The sequence below is a fragment of the Gobio gobio genome, assembly GCF_949357685.1.
Source record: "Gobio gobio genome assembly, chromosome: 7".
Taxonomy (NCBI): domain Eukaryota; kingdom Metazoa; phylum Chordata; class Actinopteri; order Cypriniformes; family Gobionidae; genus Gobio; species Gobio gobio.
The window spans coordinates 9025389-9045768 of NC_137103.1; the positions used below are offsets into that span (position 1 = coordinate 9025389).

The 20380-nt window shown below is 39.2% G+C and overlaps 1 protein-coding gene across 1 annotated transcript in view; it reads right to left on the reverse strand.

Annotated features, from left to right (window-relative positions):
- Nucleotides 1-20380, reverse strand: part of osbpl6 (oxysterol binding protein-like 6) — a 101028-nt gene that overhangs the window by 49079 nt on the left and 31569 nt on the right. Inside the window, exons 2-4 of the mRNA XM_079822447.1 lie at nt 2841-3106; nt 1220-1342; nt 881-934 (exon numbers count right to left, since the gene is read on the reverse strand). Coding sequence (XP_079678573.1) covers nt 881-934; nt 1220-1342; nt 2841-2987 — 324 coding nt within the window. The 5' untranslated portion in view covers nt 2988-3106. The remainder of the gene's footprint in view (nt 1-880; nt 935-1219; nt 1343-2840; nt 3107-20380) is intronic.

Genomic DNA, 20380 nt, shown 5'->3' on the forward strand with positions numbered 1-20380 from the left:
ATGCTGAGTGGCTAGTAACTTTGGGAAAACCACTAGTCACAGAGGATGGATGGTGAGCAAAAAAGTTAAATGTCAAGCCCTGTATATAATAATACACCGATCAGGCATAACATTATGACCTAATATTGTGTTGGTCCCCCTTTTGCTGCCAAAACAGCCCTGAGCCGTCGAGGCATGGACTCCACTAGACCCCTGAAGGTGTGCTGTGGTATCTGGCACCAAGATGTTAGCAGCAGATCCTTTAAATCCTGTAAGTTGAGAGGTGGGGCCTCCATGGATCGGACTTGTTGCCCATTTTTCCTGCTTCTAACACATCAACTTTGAGGACAAAATGTTCACTTGCTGCCTAATATTTCCAACCCACTAACAGGAGATGAAGAGATCATCAGTGTTATTCACTTCATAATGTTATGCCTGATTGGTGTATACAATACATATTTTTTCCTTTTTCTTTTCTTCAATACTTTTTTTTCTATATAATATCTTATTTGTTTCTTTTGATTTTGGGGTGCAATATGTCCCAAATATTTCTTTTCAGAGAGACAGTTCCTCTCTCTACATTGCTTTCTGTCATTTCCCTACGGTTAATAATATAAAAGATGTAGGGTATTTAAGAGGAAGAGAATAAACCTCTCCAAAAGCACTCTGGGTCTCTCTCTCTCACACACACACACACACACTCTGTCCATGTTGCATCAGTGCTTAGTGATGTTTCTGCTGCGGAGTCTGAGCTCATCTGAGTCACGCTACAGCGAGAGCAGACAGCCAATCACAGCGCAGCGTCTCTGACCAACCTACACAACTCATCTTTATTATTCGCAGAACAGCACAGCTCACAGGAAGCACTCTATGTACCATTCAAAACTCAAAAGACACTCACATCTACAGGAGATTTGGAGTATTTCAGGATCCCGTTATCTAGAACGAAAAATCGCTGTGTAGAAGACAAGAGAAGAAAAAAACACAGTATTACTCCATTTACTGTAAATACATATCGTGAGTAATAAAGGGTGAAATATAGGAAAAACACAAACCAATGGAAGTACATAGTAATAGCCAATACTATTAATGTGCACACAAACATATTTATATCATTCATTAACACCAAGAATTAACAGGTTTCTGGTCTTAAGCTGGTTTAGCTGGTCAAACCCCTCTAAAACCAGCAAACCAGACCAGCCTGCTCAGTGAAAAACAATTGGTGGTTTTTGATTCCAACCTTGTGCCAGCCCTTCAGGGGCCATTTCCTCCTCTTCAGCATGAAACCCTCATGCTTCTCTGGCCTTTGCACATGAGTTTGCCCAATCCTCAGCCCCTCAATGATTTCCCAGCTATCCGTCTCCTACAAAGGGGAAGAAATGAAATATAAGAAAACCACAGCAATGGAACTGCAAAAGCTATTAATGAACAGCTCTATATAATTCATTAACTCCAATACTAAACATGAGATGGGGACAGTGAGAGAGTTAGAATGAATGAATGAATGAACCAAAGAGTAAATGAATACACGCAGAACTGATTTAGCAGCCAATGATAGTTTGTGAAAACACATCACATCTAAAAAAAAGCTTTTAGATCGAAAGTGTTACTGCTAGTTTCACTGACTGATCAAAATGTCAAACTCATTAGAAACCTCATTAAACAGACATCAGACCGTGAGGCTCAACTGAGTGAAAGCATTAACTAGAAACACAAATCACGAGCATTGAGAGAGTATTCCTATAAATCTATAGAAGGCACCTGAGGAGAGACTGAGATGTGAGGGGCTTTATTTTAGTGTCATTGTTACATGTAGTTACTATAGTAATAACTATAAATTATGCATATTTACATGCAACTAACCCTCAACCAAACCCTAACCCTATTGTAAGTACATGTAGTTACTTAACATTACTCAGTACATAAATGTACAATTACAAGTGGAAACATTTACGTTAGATATTTTGTACATGATCCCTACATTTGCTCTTGTTCGTAAAGCCTATCACTCATATGTACGTCACAATAGGGATGAAAGTCGCAACTTCCATTCATGCCGACTTAAATCAAATGAACTTGAGGTACACTTCTTTTTTTGTATGGGTAAATGTGAGCATTAGAATGGTGATGGCTGCCTTAGAAACAAGGCTAATTAGTTCATATTAATGATAACTAATATTGTGCTCCTCCTGTCACCACAGTAACAGGTTTATTTGTGTAATAATCAGTATTCAATGCTAGCAAAGCTGCGTCACATTTTGTAGCGGCCACTCTTTCTATGAATTAAAAACTATTTATGTATTTTATTCTGTCAGCCAACGTAGTGGACAATAGGGGGGTAAGATAAAATAAATGTAAATGATGACCACAAAAGTCTATATCAAATGTATATGAATTTCTTCAGCATCGCTGCAGAGTTTGTGAAGAGTGCTGCGTCATTACTTGAATGAGCTCCTGCTTTGTTGAAGGTCAATCTATTATAGTAATCTCATTGATTTAGCTGCCCCTAAACAACTGCACATGTCCAACAGCCCCTTCCTGTCAGAGTGGGCAGCTCTCGCCTGTAACTGGCTGTAATATACTTTAAGCTCATAGTCAACAGCCTTGCTTTGATCAACCGAGTCAGCTGAGAGGAATGTGACCATCTCTCCGCCTCTGCACTGTCACATGGTCCTGAAACTGTGGCTGTGTGCAGAATGGAGTAAACTACTGCACACAGTATACGAATACAAACATGACATGTTTTTAAATGGTATGTGAAACAACATATTAAGCAATGATGTCTGTCACATGACACTGTGAATCAAACTATTAGCAGTGCCTGGATGAATCTTTCTGTCTCAAAGCTAAGTCAGTCTCACCTGTCGGCTGTCTCTCTGAGACGAAGAGGATGAGGATGCGCTCTTGTGAGTGGGGGTGGCGCTTTTGTGTAAGGGGGTGGAGCTTTTGTGGATGGGCGTGGCTCCCTTCTCCTCCAGGCTGGTGGCTCGGCTGTGGTGGCGAGACATGATTGCGAATGCTGTCTACCTTCTGCTCTCTCTCGACTCTCTCGTCCTGTTTTATGAAGTGTGTCTTCTTGTCCCTCCAAAGCACAGCATGACCAGCGAATCCTTTTGAACACTTTCACCTGAAACACAAATGGTGGAGGAGTTCAAACCAGGTGACAGGTCATCATGGGTGTAAAGATGTTTATCATGGTTCAGTTTGAATATTGGCTCTTTCACAGTTTCAATTCACTAAAGATTTTATGTCGCAATCTCTGATGCATGATATATTTAAAAAACACCCAGAAGAAGCATTTGAGAAGCCAGTGTTTTATTCTCAAAATGTTACCTCTTGAATATGAAATAATGAAAGATGATATCATATCAAGGCTTTTTCCAGTTTATTGGCCTTTTCTATCATTTATTAATAAATCAAGCAGCTCACTTTGTGTCCTCAATGTCAGGAAATTCATATGGGCACAGCAATGAATAGCTTAGCTTATAAATGACACTAGGGGTTGGAAATGGGATGGTCATTGATCGGAGAACTCATCCAATCTGCATTGAGCAGGACTTGTTGTGTTTTTCGCCCTGTCGGTGTCATTAAGCTCCACTCTATGGGCCGTATGACAGTCCTTGAGTTACAGGCGTCGCAAGGCTTGGGGATCACGAGGAATTTAACGATTCTGCTTTGGATTCCATTACCACAGACCTATGCCCCCGTCGTCATGCAAAACAAAAACAATGATTGAGTAGCATGTTTTATTATTATTTTTAAAACTAAAAAGCCATTTATTACAATGAAATGCTGTTCCAAATCAGTGGCACCAATTCAAGTCAAGGCATGGCAAGGTCAGACGACGTCATCCAATCTAACAATATCATGTGACGATATCAATTCAATTAGGTGTAGAATGACAAAGACAAAGAGAGAAAGACAAAACTGCCGTTAAAAATTAACCAGCAGCATTAGCCAATTTAAAATCTAAATGAAAAATAATCACGTAGCTTTGGATATAACCTGACAGTTAATGGGCAACTGCTGATATACAGTGAGGAAAATAAGTATTTGAACACCCTGCTATTTTGCAAGTTCTCCCACTTAGAAATCATGGAGGAGTCTGAAATTGTCATCGTAGGTGCATGTCCACTGTGAGAGACATAATCTAACAAAAAAATCCAGAATCACAATATATGATTTTTTAACTATTTATTTGTACGATCCAGCTGCAAATAAGTATTTGAACACCTGTCTATCAGCTAGAATTCTGACCCTCAAAGACCTGTTAGTCTGCCTTTAAAATGTCCACCTCCACTCCATTTATAATCCTAAATAAGATGCACCTGTTTGAGGTCGTTAGCTGCATAAAGACACCTGTCCACCCCATACAATCAGTAAGAATCCAACTACTAACATGGCCAAGACCAAAGAGCTGTCCAAAGACACTAGAGACAAAATTGTACACCTCCACAAGGCTGGAAAGGGCTACGGGGAAATTGCCAAGCAGCTTGGTGAAAAAAGGTCCACTGTTGGAGCAATCATTAGAAAATGGAAGAAGCTAAACATGACCGTCGATCTCCCTCAGACTGGGGCTCCATGCAAGATCTCACCTCGTGGGGTCTCAATGATCCAAAGAAACTACACAGGAGGAGCTGGTCAATGACCTGAAAAGAGCTGGACCACCGTTTCCAAGGTTACTGTTGGTAATACACTAAGACGTCATGGTTTGAAATCATGCATGGCACGGAAGGTTCCCCTGCTTAAACCAGCACATGTCCAGGTCTTAAGTTTGCCAATGCCCATTTGGATAATCCAGAGCAGTCATGGGAGAAAGTCATGTGGTCAGATGAGACCAAAATAGAACTTTTGGTCATAATTCCACTAAACGTGTTTGGAGGAAGAAGAATGATGAGTACCATCCCAAGAACACCATCCCTACTGTGAAGCATGGGGGTGGCAGCATCATGCTTTGGGGGTGTTTTTCTGCACATGGGACAGGGCAACTGCACTGTATTAAGGAGAGGATGACCGGGGCCATGTATTGCGAGATTTTGGGGAACAACCTCCTTCCCTCAGTTAGAGCATTGAAGATGGGTCGAGGCTGGGTCAATGACCCGAAGCACACAGCCAGGATAACCAAGGAGTGGCTCTGTAAGAAGCAGATCAAGGTTCTGGCGTGGCCTAGCCAGTCTCCAGACCTAAACCCAATAGATAATCTTTGGAGGAGCTCAAACTCCGTGTTTCTCAGCGACAGGCCAGAAACCTGACTGATCTAGGGAAGATCTGTGTGGAGGAGTGGGCCAAAATCCCTCCTGCAGTGCAAACCTGCTGAACTACAGGAAACGTTTGACCTCTGTAATTGCAAACAAAGGCTACTGTACCAAATATTAACATAAGGAGGACAATTTCAGACTCCTCTATGATTTCTAAGTGGGAGAACTTGCAAAATAGCAGGGTGTTCAAACACTTATTTTCCTCACTTTATTAACGAATTTTAAAATAATAAACAAGTCAACTCTTACCTTATGATTTTAGAAAAAACTTTACTCAACCCCAAAAAAGTTTCACCCAGCATGAAATGTAGTGGCATATGCAAGTGATTTACTCACAATGTTCAGGGCTGTCCGAAGTGACTTACAGATGAGAAAAAAGTGTCTCTAACATCCCAGAATATAGCAAAGTGCAATTTCAATGATAGAGTAGAAGTGCAAAACAGTTTTTCAAAACATTAGTAATACCTTTCTGAAAAAAGTACACTTAAGCATACGTTTAAAAAGTGTACTTATTACAGAAATAATATACTTTAAAATAATATAGTTAAAGGGGACCCATTATGCCCCTTTTTACAAGACGTAATATAAGTCTCAGGTGTCCATGATACATCTGTTTGGTTATGATCATCTCTGTCACGTGACATTGCAGTTCTTCATCATTATCATGAAATATTATCATCTGCATGCGTTTTAAAGCCTTATCACTCTCAACTTGAGCACACACACACCCCCCAGACTAAGATTTTCATAGGCATATCTTAAAATATGTCAGTCAGTGGCATTGTTTTGTCTCAAGATGGAGACCAGTAATGTTTTTTTTTTATAAGGCATGTTTATAAAAGCTGCTTAAATGTCCTAATTGAAATAAGGCCTAATCCTGGCTTAATCTAAGCCCTGTCTGTGAAACCAGGCCTTAATTGATTGTTTATATCTCAGTTAAATGAAAATGTATATTAAATCCAATTAGCTGAACTCTAAAGTGACCTACTTAAGTAGGACTTATATATAGATGTTTTTAAAAAACAAAGTGAATTGAGCTCTTTCGTGTATTTTTGCGCTTGAACGGTCAAAACACAATTATGTCAGAATGTCAGTTTTGACATGTATTCGTGTAATAGTCGGTTATGTAATGCTTAAATACTCAATTCATGTATTACAGTTTAACTAAACTCATTAGATTTTAGTCAACTAAAACTAGACTAAAACTAAAAACAATTCAGGTGACTAAAATATGACTAAAACGAAATGGAATTTTAGTCAAAAGACTGAAACTAAATCAAAATTTGCTGTCAAAATGAACACTGATTGGTCATTATGGAAATGATCCGGCTGCGTCTGTGTTCGTCAGTAGATCATGCGCTGAACTTTTATGGGATTGCGCGCTCATGCTAATTTGCCCTGTTTAGTAAATCTAGCCCATAGTTTACTGTATATGCGAGATGGCTAATTTCTGGGCAACTTTGGGGCTTCTGGTGTTCCTTTTGCAACCAGTCCTGGTTCTCTGGACAACTGGAGCATGTACATCACCTGTGAAAAACATGGTTTATCCGCGAGGACTACTGTTGGATTTGCACCCGCTTGCTTTACTGCCAACAACGGATTCAACACTACAGTTAAAACTATACATCAAGTGCTTTACATGTGCTTTAGTATGTTAGTCAACACATTAAAATACGTGTACTTTAAAACACGACAAACGATGGTTACACTTTATTTTAAGGCGTCTTAGTTACACTGTAATTATACATTTAAGTACTGAGTAATATTAAGTAAATACATGTACTTACTTACTATAGGTTTAGGATTAGTTCTAACTACAGTACATGTAACATATAAAAATGACACTAAAATAAAGCGTTTCCCAAAAGATTATGGTTTTTAATTTGACATTATTTTTTAAAAGTGTGCTTAAGTGTGTTAAGAAACAGTCATGACTCTCTTTAAGTCACTTAAGTGGTCTTTTATTTCATTAGAATTAGCTTATATTATCTGCAAGTGCATTTGAAGTACACTACAAATGCAAATTCAATACAATTAACAGCACTTCTTTTTCACAAGGCTAATTATTCAAGTGCTCCTAGAAGAACGGTTTCCGTTAATAACTGTACTGCCAACTCCAGGCTTGTTCAAGAGACGCACCGTATGATGTGTTTCGAGGAGGAAAGTGTAAGGTTTTGTTGTTTAGGACATTCTGTGAGTGTGTGTGTGTGTGTGCACTGCTGTATGGGTTATAGTCTCTGTATGTGTCTTCCTGCAGCAGTATTGATTAGTCATGCAGTATGGAGAGACTTTGACCAGCTTAATTAGACCTAAAGGAACACACACACACACACACACACACACACACACACACTGATCCTGATCGCTACAATTTAAGAAAAGCTGTTTCAGTAGTGGGCACAGTTACCAGTGAGATAACAGGATACATCTGTACCGGCCTTCCCAACACAAACATGCTTAGCAAGCACTCTGGGGAAAACACAAACACTACATGAACACACACATCTATAATTTAAGGGCTTCCACCGCCTCCTCCAGCGCATTAACCGAGCCGCGGGGAAACACGCATCAGAAGCTCAAATCGCCAAATGAGGTGCTAATGTTTCCCTCAACAACGCATTCGCCATTTTCCCTCGACAGCAGCTTCACGCGCTGATGAACGAAACCAGCACTGAGCTCAACTGAAATCTTAATGATTTGACTGATAAACACACACAAAAAACAGCACAAACCAGTTTATTGATCTGTTTTCCTCTCCGCTTTTAGGTCGCGTCACACTTTACACCAGTGAGATGAAAACACACACACACACACACACACACACACACACACACACACACACACACACACACACACACAGGGTGAACGTGTGAATCATATCTGATATTGTCACAGCAGACTCTCTGGAGACAGTCCAGTAAAAAGCTAATGAAACAGGTCTCAGGACTTATTTTTCCTCACAGTCACAGCTGTAATAAATGGACAGTTTGAAAGAGCTGAATGAAGTAACACCCTAATACGAGGTGTAAATCTGAGATGCTTAGATTATCTAATATTATCTTTCTGCTCTCATACTCATGACCTGTGACAAGAAGTGGACAAAAAAATTGGCCTAAAATTGGCACTGGTGTTCAGGAAACTTGGGGCCAGATTTACTAAACAGGGCAAATGAGAGCGCAATCCCATAAAGCGCCGATGGGAGTGGACAGTTCTGCGCATGATCTACTGAAGCCGAATCATTTCCATAATGACCAACACGATCTACCAGTTAGCGTCTGGTTTAAAGGTGCCTTGCCACCAGTGTTGCCACAGTTACTTTGAAAAAGTAACTTAGTTACTTTACAGATTACTTGATTTTAAAAGTAACTAAGTTACTTTACAGATTACTTGATTTTAAAAGTAACTAAGTTAGATTACAAGTTACTTTATTAGTTACATTCATCAGTTGCCAACAACACCTCTGCAGCCTCAACATAAAAATGACAACCATTTTTGCCAACACTAAACATAAAACACTAAACATAAAACCCTAAACATGTTAATGAAAAGGTACAAATTACTTTGTGTTCTTATTAAATACAATTATGAAAAACATTTTTAATTTATATATGAATGTAAATAATGATATGGGCCTACACAAATAATATAAAATTACAAGATTTATATTTTATTGTAAACATAATGTGCAGCTCTGTAAAGGGACAACAAATATTTGATCGATCCGTGAGAACAATATATTTTTTAATAATCTTTAAGTGCACAAAACTATGAAAATATATGAAACGCTTCAAAACAGAGCGGCAACAAAGCGCTTATGCGCATCCCGGGTGCAGAATGATGCGCTTAAAGCAACATGGAATCAGAGGGCGCAGTAGCGCGAGTGCACATTGAAAAGTTCACGAGGAAAACAAATGTTGTATTTAAATTAAATAATTTTGATATATGTATGTATTATTCCAATGAATGTAATAATAATAATAATGTCACCTTTATTGTACAACTTTTTATTATTTTGGGAAAATTTCATATACACAAGAAGAAATGGTCAGGATCCAAGCCACATTTTAATCATTTTCTTCAGGAGACTAAGGACTATTGCACCAGTCTGGAGAACATAGTGAATAAAAAAGCAAGAAAGACTTGTTATATTCTTAATGGATATCCTCTTTTTGATTAATTTATCAAAGGTTTGTACACTCTGGCATTTTTTGTTTCTTGTTCTTTTTTATTTTTTTTTATATATGTTTTAATATGTAATCCTTGTTGTCTATTACAAGTTTACTCTGGCAAATAATAAAAAATAAAAAATAAAAAGTTCACGGCATAAAGAGAAGATGAGCGTTGAGCCCACAAATCCTAGTCTACTATGTAGCTTATATCGGTCCAAACATTCACTGATTATTTGTTTCTTCACAGTTTTTAATTCTGGTTATTGTGCGTGTGATGCTAATTAATAGTCCTTGTGGCTTGTCACCTGAGTAGCGAGCACAACATCTTTCAGAAACCGCTAGATAAACTCCTGGAAGATAAATTATTTTATCAACATATCAAGTATTATAACGGGAATATATCATATGGAGTGAGCTTTACCGTGCTGCTGACTGGAACCGAACGCGACGCGAAGTTTTGCTGAACGGAGAATGATTGATAGCTACAGCGGAGGAAAGACATTCAGCTATGGAATGGCTTTAGATGACTTTGTAGGCTACTAGCAAATAATAATATTCTAATAATGATTGCTGAAGGATAATGTGACAATATATATTTCTGATGATTATTTAATTATCACGACATGCCTAATCTGAGCAAGTGACTGCCTGTCTTGAGTTTTGTCGAAAGACGGAGCGGCCGCCTCGTAGTTCTCTATGCAGGAAAACCCTGCTGAGACTAAACAAGAAAGCAAAAATATATATTTTTACTAAGGAAAATGACAAAAAAAGTAACTCACAGGGACTTGGATAAGTTACTTTAATCTGATTACTGGTTTGGAAATAGTAACGCGTTAGATTACTCGTTACTGGAAAAAGTGGTCAAATTAGAGTAACGCGTTACTGGCATCACTGCTTGCCACACGTATATCATTACTTCTGTGGTAATGTCTGAAGTTCTACCATTGACCCTGTAACATCTTTTTGTGTAAAAATGCCTTGGTCACCTTGTTTAAAGCCATTCTAGCGTGATATAGAAAGCCTGCAGGAAGATTTGCGCCAGTTCTCATTAAAGGATTAGTTCACTTTCAAATAAACTTTTGCTTATAATTTACTCACCCCCTTGTCATCCCAAAGCCCTTTTGAAGCTGTACTGAACCTCTCATTTGGACCTTGAACCGTTTGGGGTCTATTGACTTCCATTATATGGAGAAATATCCTGAAATGTTTTCATCAAAAATCTTCATTTCTTTTCGACTGAAGACAGAAAGACATGGATATCTTGGATGACAAGGGGGTGAGTAAATTATAAGCAACAGTTTATTTGAAAGGGATCTAATCCTGTAATATTCAAGGAGCTAAGCTGCTTGACTCTGATTGGCTAACAGCTAGCCAATGAGAGCCTGGCTATCAGCATCCTTTACCCAGAGCGCATATATATATATATATATATATATATATATATATATATATATATATATATATATATATATATATATATATATATATATATATATATATATATATGTATATATGTATATACAGGGAGTGCAGAATTATTAGGCACGTTGATTTTCTGATCATATTTTTTTTCCAGGCACATTTGACCAATTCCAAACCACAGTAATCCTAATAACTACTATTGATTTAGTATTTAATAATGTATAAGTGATATATAATTGTTCATGAAGGCTGGAAATGAAAAACACCTTATATTCAGGTGTGCAGAATTATTAGGCATGTTTTCTTTTACAGATAAATTGAGCCAAAAAAGAGATTTAACTCAGACTGAAAAGTCAAAAAGTATTAAATGCCCATGAGAAGGATGCAATACTAATGCAATACTAGACATTGCAGTTAAGGCATGACCATTGGACAGTGAAATGCTCGTTGGGTCAGCAGGGTCAGACAAAAACATGTGGCGGAGAAAAGACACCTGTTAACCGCAAAATAATTAAGAATTAAGGTGAAGAATTAAGGGTGAAACCATCAGGAACCCTTTAGTCTCCAGCGCCACCATTTTCCAGAGCTGAAAAACCTTCTTCATGTATTTTTCAACACTTCAGCTTGTGATTCTTATCTAGTGGGAGTCATTTTTTAGGATTCTTTACCTAACTGAAGTCTCTGAGATCCTGACACCTTCACTTCTGGAGACTCCAGGTAGGTTCAGCTCTGGAAAATGGTGGCGCTGGAGACTAAAGGGTTCCTGATGGTTTCACCCTTAATTCTTCACCTTAATTCTTCATTCTTTTGCAGTTAACAGGTGTCTTTTCTTCACCACCTGTTTTTGTCTGACCCTGCTGACCCAACGAGCATTTCACTGTCCAATGGTCATGCCTTAACTGCAATGTCTAGTATTGCATTAGTATTGCATCCTTCTCATGGGCATTTAATACTTTTTGACTTTTCAGTCTGAGTTCAACAAGGTGCTGAAAGCATTCTTTAGAAATGTTGGCCCATATTGATAGGAGAGCATCTTGCAGTTGATGGAGATTTGTGGGATGCACATCCAGGGCATGAAGCTCCCGTTCCACCACATCCCAAAGATGCTCTATTGGGTTGAGATCTGGTGACTGTGGGGGCCATTTTAGTCCAGTGAACTCATTGTCATGTTCAAGAAACCAATTTGAAATGATTGGAGCTTTGTGACGGTGCATTATCCTGCTGGAAGTAGCCATCAGAGGATGGGGACATGGTGGTCATAAAGGGATGGACATGGGCAGAAACAATGCTCAGGTAGGCCGTGGAATTTAAACAATGCCCAATTGGCACTAAGGGGCCTAAAGTGTGCCAAGAAAACATCCCCCACACCATTACACCACCACCACCAGCCTGCACAGTGGTAACAAGGCATGATGGATCCATGTTCTCATTCTGTTTACGCCAAATTCTGACTCTACCATCTGAATGTCTCAACAGAAATCCAGACTCATCAGACCAGGAAACATTTTTACAGTCTTCAACTGTCCAATTTATCCAATTGTGCAAATTGTCGCCTCTTTTTCCTATTTGTAGTGGAGATGAGTGGTACCCGGTGGGGTCTTCTGCTGTTGTAGCCCATCCGCCTCAAGGTTGTGTGTGTTGTGGCTTCACAAATGCTTTGCTGCAGACCTCGGTTGTAACGAGTGGTTATTTCAGTCAAAGTTGCTCTTCTATCAGCTTGAATCAGTCGGCCCATTCTCCTCTGACCTCTAGCATCAACAAGGCATTTTCCCCACAGGACTGCCGCATACTGGATGTTTTTCCCTTTTCACACCATTCTTTGTAAACCCTAGAAATGGTTGTGTGTGAAAATCCCAGTAACTGAGCAGATTGTGAAATACTCAGACCGGCCCGTCTGGCACCAACAACCATGCCACGCTCAAAATTGCTTAAATCTCCTTTCTTTTCCATTCTGACATTCAGTTTGGAGTTCAGGAGATTGTCTTGACCAGGACCACACCCCTAAATGCATTGAAGCAACTGCCATGTGATTGGTTGATTAGATAATTGCATTAATTGGAAATTCAACAGGTGTTCCTAATAATCCTTTAGGTGAGTGTAAATATATATATATATGGCGTTCAGCCATCCTTGCTGTATACGAACACTGTCACTGAGCTAGACGAATTCTGTGGGCGAGCTCATGAATAGTAATGAGCTCAGGAAACACCTCGTCAGACTGACCAGCTTTTGTAAATGGCCTGATTTCTTATTTCTTTTCAGTGGCTAGAGCTGAGAGAGGAGGTAGCAGTTCATTTTCACATTCACAACAATACAAACACATACGAATCTAACATATTTAAAAAAAATACAAGTAAAAATGGTTTTGTGTGGCAGGGCACCTTTAAGACCTGCTTTTTTTTTTTTCAAACACCAGTAAATTGACGAGTGCACTGTAAACCTTAGTAAATCACCTTGTGTGATTATTTTAAATACTCTCCTCACATAAACACTGCGTCTGAAAGGAAAACTCCTACAAATGCATATGCAATCAGATCAGCCACAGAAATAACCCTTTCCACGGCTTTTCAGCGCTAATGTTCACTGCGTGTCTTTACTAAATCCTGACAGTGGTTTTTTACCGCCAAAAGAGGGTTTGCGCTGGAGCGAGCTGCTAGTAAATCTGGCCCTTTATGAGCAAATCAACATGATAATTAAAATTTTGGTTAATTTTTACATTTCCAACAAAATAATGTAAAATAAAAGCATATCCCTTTCACTTACAGCGGCCTATCTGAACAATCTGAGCACATGATCTGAAGCTCTTAGTGCACTTAGGAAGACGAAAAAATGGTCCAAAAGGGTTGTCCCTCGTCTCTTAAAGGGGTGGTAAACCACGATTTCACTATTCTAACTTTAGCTAGCGTGTAATGTTGCTGCTTGAGCATAAACAACATCTGCAAAGTTACAACGTTCAAAGTTTAAAGCAAAGGGAGATATTTGCTTTTAAAGAAATCAGTTTCTAAGAACTACAGCAAACGGCCGGTAGGGACTACACACATTCCTCCAGGGTTGGTGACATCACCAGGCTCAATATTTACATAAACCCCTCCTCCGAGAATATTAAATAAGGGGGGGTGAGGCCATTTTGTATCGCGGCGCTGTTGTGGTTAGTAGGCTGGAGTGTTGTTGCCGCGATGCAGAGGAAACGCTGTTATTTTCATCCGGATTGCAGGTCTGGGGCACTTGCTCTGTTCAGCCTTCATAGGGACGGGGGTGCGTTGCAGAGCGTTTAACATACAGCATGTTATATGCACGTGTGTTTGAGTCAGCGGGGAATCAGGCACGCGCAGGGCTCCCTGCAGAGGAGATCTAACATCTAAGCACATCTAACAGAGGAAAACATCCACCGTCTTCGCGATTTCAATGCCAGATTTGCACAACGTCAGCTGCGTGAAAAAAACACTGGCGGTGCGTGGATGCACGACGCGCGCGCTGCACATTTCACGGAGGACAACACAAACTTCCACAAACTTCGCGAGTTCAATACAGGATATGCACAACGGCTTGTCCTGAAAGCTGGATTTACAAACAGAAGCTGTTTACGGGCCACAACCTGTAAGTCTGATTTATTTTTCATCGATGTGTTTTCTTGTAATAGGTTGTAGCAAGGAAGTAAACAGATGACAACACTGTTCTGCAAACCAGTTTGTTAAATGCTCATTCATACTTAACGTTATCCGACGAACACCTAATGTTACAAACACTAACGTTAAAATCTCAACAGCGAACCTGGCATTAGTGTAAATGATTCTTTGATTAGAGCTTTTATGTATTGTTTATCTACAGGCATGCTTAACATGGTTCTGTGTGTGATTTGGCTAACTTACTAAAGCCAGTGCTTAGTGTTCGTTTTGGGTTAGTTCTTGCGACAGATATTTGGCTATAATCGTTCTAAAAATACAAAAGTTAAAGTGCCATTCAGTAGCGATCACTATAGATCCGCAGTCTTTACTCTCGAGGACTGAACAGGTTCTGCTCGATCATCTTCACTCAAATGTTCTGGGTCTGATTCGAGCTCATATGGTTTTATTGACGCCGTTGTTTCTAATACTGAACAGCCTCCGGTAAGGGGCGTGACGTTTCCGACGTGCACTGCGGTTAGCGAATCACAACACACTGGGCCAGCTAACCAATCAGAGCCCACTGCGTATTTTTGAGGGACTGGCTTCATACAACCCGGAAAGCATCAGACCGTTTTACAAGGAGGGACAGAGCAGTGTAGAATAAAAGTCAAATATATGAAAAATAAGGCAATTTTTTTAAAAACGAAGCATGAACACATGTTACAGTGCACCCCACAAACACAGCCAAGCCTTCAAAAGAATGTGTTTTACCACCCCTTTAATGAGTAATGGGTGTGTTTTGGGTGTAACGTGCAATAAACCAATCACAGTCTCATCTCCCATTCCCTTTAAAAGCCAGTTGCGCTTGAGGCAGGGCGGATTCACTGTTTACATGGAGGAATTTGTGAGCGGAAAGACTGAACGCTTCTCCAGAGAGAAAATCTTTTATTTTTAATATTTAAAAATGTGTGTGTGCTGCTGTGCGTCCCTGTGTGTGTGTGATAATCAGAGAGTACGTGTGTTGTGCACCACCTATAGGCTCATATTACTAACACACCCTTTAAATAACACACGAAATACTGCACTATTGACTTTAGAGCAGGTTTGTGTTGGTCAATGGTTGGTCGTCTTCAGTTCCTCACAATAGCAACACTCCAGCAATGCTCCTGATCACACCTGGTGCTCAGACCAGATGCTCATGGGAGTGCATTTGCTATTTAAACAACGTGGTAGTCTGGATGCCAGCCGAACTTAGACCCGCCCACAACACTTGAGCCAGAGCTTTCGGACCAGTCAAATTGTTCTAATCCGAAACGGAGAACTTGTTGTATTCACCTTTACTATTTCTCTCAGAAATGATGATGGTGTTGGTAAGTACGTGTATCCTTAAATTCTTTTTACAACACCGGCAAAGATCGTTTACACTCATCTTCTTCTTCTACTTCTTCCAGTGTGCGTGCAGTTGAGTTCTGTTGACAACTATGCGTCGCTCAACACGTCACTCGCAATCGCTCTGATTGGTTTTAGGTCTATTCAATTGAGTGCAGAGGGATTTTCTTTCCTGGTTCGGTTGAAAAACGCCCCATAATCACAGCCCAATGGAGCAGAAGCAGACTCATATTGACTAGAATCTGAGAATGACGACGTCAGGCTAACACTGGACGTGAAAATGAGAAAATGACGAGCTGAAACGATCAAAAAACACTTGCGTCGCATTGCGCCGGGTGTGTGATACGGCCCACAAACTGTCACGTTAGATTGGCGATTGCATCATTAGAGAGCTAATCTATTATTCACGCTAATAAAGCATGAACAAGCATCTCCATTTAACATCTCATAAACTTGTTTTGAGTGCATCTGTACAGACTTTGATTAAAACAACTGTCAATATACAATATTGTACCATGATAATCTGTTGTGTCTGCTTTTGTGCCATTTAGTTGCTCAGCACCAGACACCAGATCTAAAGCCAGAATGAGCACTGGAATATTCCACTGTCAGTCAGAAGAGAGATGGAGGCCAGCAGGAATGCTTTATGAACTAGATTATGATAAGCAAGGACACAATGCGCATTAGCCCAGAACAATGTCATCTTCCCAGCATCTGCTGACAAATGAAGAAGTTGTTCACACGAAGCTCCATCTCTGTAACCGTACATTAAATACGCTGTGCTTAGATCCTCTTCTAACGAAGCCACACACAAACAGAAAGAGGAAGACACATCGGTGGTTAGACACAACATGAGAAGTGGAAGAGGAAAAAGAGAAGTGCTGTATTTATATTTATCATTGGTTGAGATTTGGTACACTTACAGTAAACACTCGGCAAGCTGGAGAGTGTCATTTCTGCACTACTTTCATAACCATGGACTGCAAAAATAATGACTTTTCAAACACGTTTTCCATTGGTTTGACACATTACACTTTGGCCTATAAAAATGCGTCATCCTGCAGCTCTCTATTCTTCAAAGTGCAAACATCCTGAAGTCAATAGGTTTTCTGAATGGGACTTTCATTAAATGGTTCACACAAGCTCAAGACGCTTTCACATTTTATTCTGAGGCATAAAAATACATCAGCAATTCTTGGAAAGGGCGGTTAATAACTAATGTTAGACCGATATATCGGCTGATATTTGCGATTTTTATGTGTATCTTGCATCTACCGATACAAGGCTGCTGCGTTCGCCGATATTTTTTCCCTGCATTATTTACAGACAGGCATCCACAGGGCAGCTCTCACCGTCTTCAAACTGTCTCGCTCTCCCTCGCGCATATTAATCAAAATCAATTGAGAATTGACACGATGGTAAAAGGTGGAAAGACTGAAGTTTCACGTGGAGCATTGGGAGATTTTTTCCTGAATTACCGCTGGTGTTGCTCTACAAGAGATTAAGTGAAGTGCACCTACACTCTAAAAAATGCTGGGTTAAAAATAACCCAAGTTGGGTTGAAAATGGACTAAACCAGCAATTGACCTGTCGGTAAGCCCCGCCCCCCTTAGCTACTGTTGCTAACCCGGACAAACAAACGAAGTTGCTATATCTTACAATGTACAGCTGTCAGTGTGCAAACCTTATCCCAAGATATTTTTGGACACAGAATGTAACGTATATCCCGTCCGAATGATGGCCAAACTTTACTGATGGTTTATCAAGTTTATTACATAGTTTTTCACTCAAACAAATCATCTGAGACGTTCGATGGGAGGGGCTTACCGATAGGTCAATTGGGTTGTTTTAAGCAAACATTTAACCTAACCGCTAGGTCAAAACAACCCAATTGCTGGGTTAGTCCATATTCAACCCAACTTGGGTTATTTTTAACCCAGCATTTTTTAGAGTGTAACCATTAAATGACTAGGTTGTAAACAGTTTTAAAATGAAGTATAGTACAGTCAGTGTGCACTTTATTATGCTGCTTGCTTGTTGCTACTGTGTGCAATAGTGTAATTATTTTATTTATGCTTAAATATTTAATTTTCAGAATTTCTTTTCACCACTGAACTCTTTTTTTTCTTGTTCTACCTCACCTGATACAGCCCCTCTCCACAAGCAGACAGAAAACTCAAGCCGATAATTAATGCAACAGTAATGCTCCTGGAGTAATTACTCGCTAAACAGAAGCTCTGACGAGTCTATAAGATGCCTTTATGATTAATCTAAGACCAACATAACCATACAGATTATAATTCAGAGTAATATTTCTCTGAAATCCCAAGAGTAGGTCAGGTAGAGTAACACACTGGATTCACAGCAAGTGTTAAATATGAATGATCCCGGACTATCCTACGAATAAGGTAAGGTGTAATCCTGTGAGATGTACTTGCCGCTGTAACAATCATTTCCAGAGCTTTTTTGAAATGAAATCCTCTCCAGAAGTGTTTCATCTCGGCTCGTTCCTCAGGAACTGCTCAGTGAATTTGGATGATCACGTACAGCATTCAGAAGCGTTTCATTTCCACTCATCTTCAGTCAGTAATTAGATTGATTACAACATTGCACAGTAAGGCTTGTGGTCTCAGATCAGATATGACCAAATGTAATGTTATTTCAATGAGCCATTTGTGATGAGTCTGAGACTGAGTGGTTCGGACCAATTCGTTAAAATTAAACTCGCAAGTCATTTATTTGTGGATCAGACTGGAACCGGTTCTTAATAAAGACTATTTTAAACTAGTGGTTCAACGGATCACCAAACTCACGGTTCGGGTCATATAACAGTTTTTGAGTCACGGATTGGATAATTTTTCGGATCAGCAAGAAAAAAATTATAATATAAAAGATAAATACAATATAAAGTTACACATTAACCCTCTGGGGTTCTTCGAGTCAAAAATGACCCAAAGCGCTTCATAATTATTCTTTTTTTAAATCGTAGCTTCATCGGAATGGCCCGAAACTTGGTGACTTTATTGGTACTTGGTATATGAACACCCAAAAAACACCCTTGGGGACAGGATTTGAAAAGTCTAAGTGGTCGTAAAAAAAATAGTGACACTCAGGACCTTCAGGTCAAAAATGACCCCCATAGGTTTTTTTTTTAGGTTTTTTTGTGCATACAATCTACAAATCAGCCAGGATGCAGAAAAAAAGGACTCAACAGTGAAGGGCTGAATCTCTAAAACATCAAGAGTGCAAAACAGACAAAAAAACTCACACACGCACACACGCACACACAAAAACACAATTAGCTTTTGGAATGGCACACGTTTATTTGTGTGTGCGTGTGTTTTTGTGTGTATAAGTGTGTGTGTGTCCTATAACCTACAACAGCCATTTTGATTTAGATGCTGTTTATTACTGATGAGATCCCTCGCTCTGCTTCTTCTTCGCCTGTGTTTTGATCAGGAGATACTGTACTCGTTCAGGAGATGCGTCATAGCGCCCCCTAACGTGTAACCGTGAGAACACAGAAATCCGGAAAATATCATCAATGGCAGGGAAGCATTTTGTCCTTTTATACAGTCTATGGTAAAAATCACTGAATAACTTTAATACGGGTTCATCTATATTTATACAGTGAAGACTATGCAGTGATATTTTATATTTGATTACTATTTCTGTCCCAGAAAATCTAGTTTAGACCAATGAAAAACCTGAAAAGAACTTTTTCATTTGTATGTTTGTTCTGTATTGATCGGTGCTGTTGCTCGTAATTCTATTATTTGTTTATTTCATTACAGACTGTCTTTATCAATATTTAAAATTGATACGAGTTAAGGTTGACTCCAAAAAGCCTATTTATTAAGGTTACATGGTTCAAAAACAACAAAAGAAATAACTAGGCCTATTTTATTTTATTTGTTACTTTTTGTGGTGGGGCTAGTAGAAATTTTGGCAGGGCAAGTCAAAATTAACCAAAAAAATCCTTAGCGTTGAGCCCTGATATGACATTCTTCTTTCAGACAAACACAATCAGAGTTATATTAAAAATATCCTGGCTATTCCAAGCTTTAAAATGGCAGTGAATGGTACCTTAGATTTGGAAAAAAATCTAAAAAGCGCATCCATCCATCATAAAAGTAATCCATACGGCTCCAGAGGGTTAATAAAGGCCTTCTGAAGCAAAGCCATGCGTTTGTGTAAGAAAAATATCCATATTTATTCTGGACGTTACCGGAAGCCAGTGATTATAGCTATTATAGTTATAAATATGGAACATGGCTTTGCTTCAGAAGGCCTTTATGTAGTCGTGTGGATTACTTTTATGATGGATGGATGCACTTTTTTGGGCTTCGAAATCTAAGGAACCATTCACTGCCATTATAAAGCTTGGAAGAACCACTATATTTTTTTATATAACTCTGATTTTAGTCGTCTGAAAGAAGAAAGTTATTTACAGTGCTAGTTAAATAATTCAAGGATAAACGGCTCTTTTAATTCATTCAAATAAATAATATAAAACTACGTAAATTATTCTTAATAACTGACCAAAGTATTACAAATG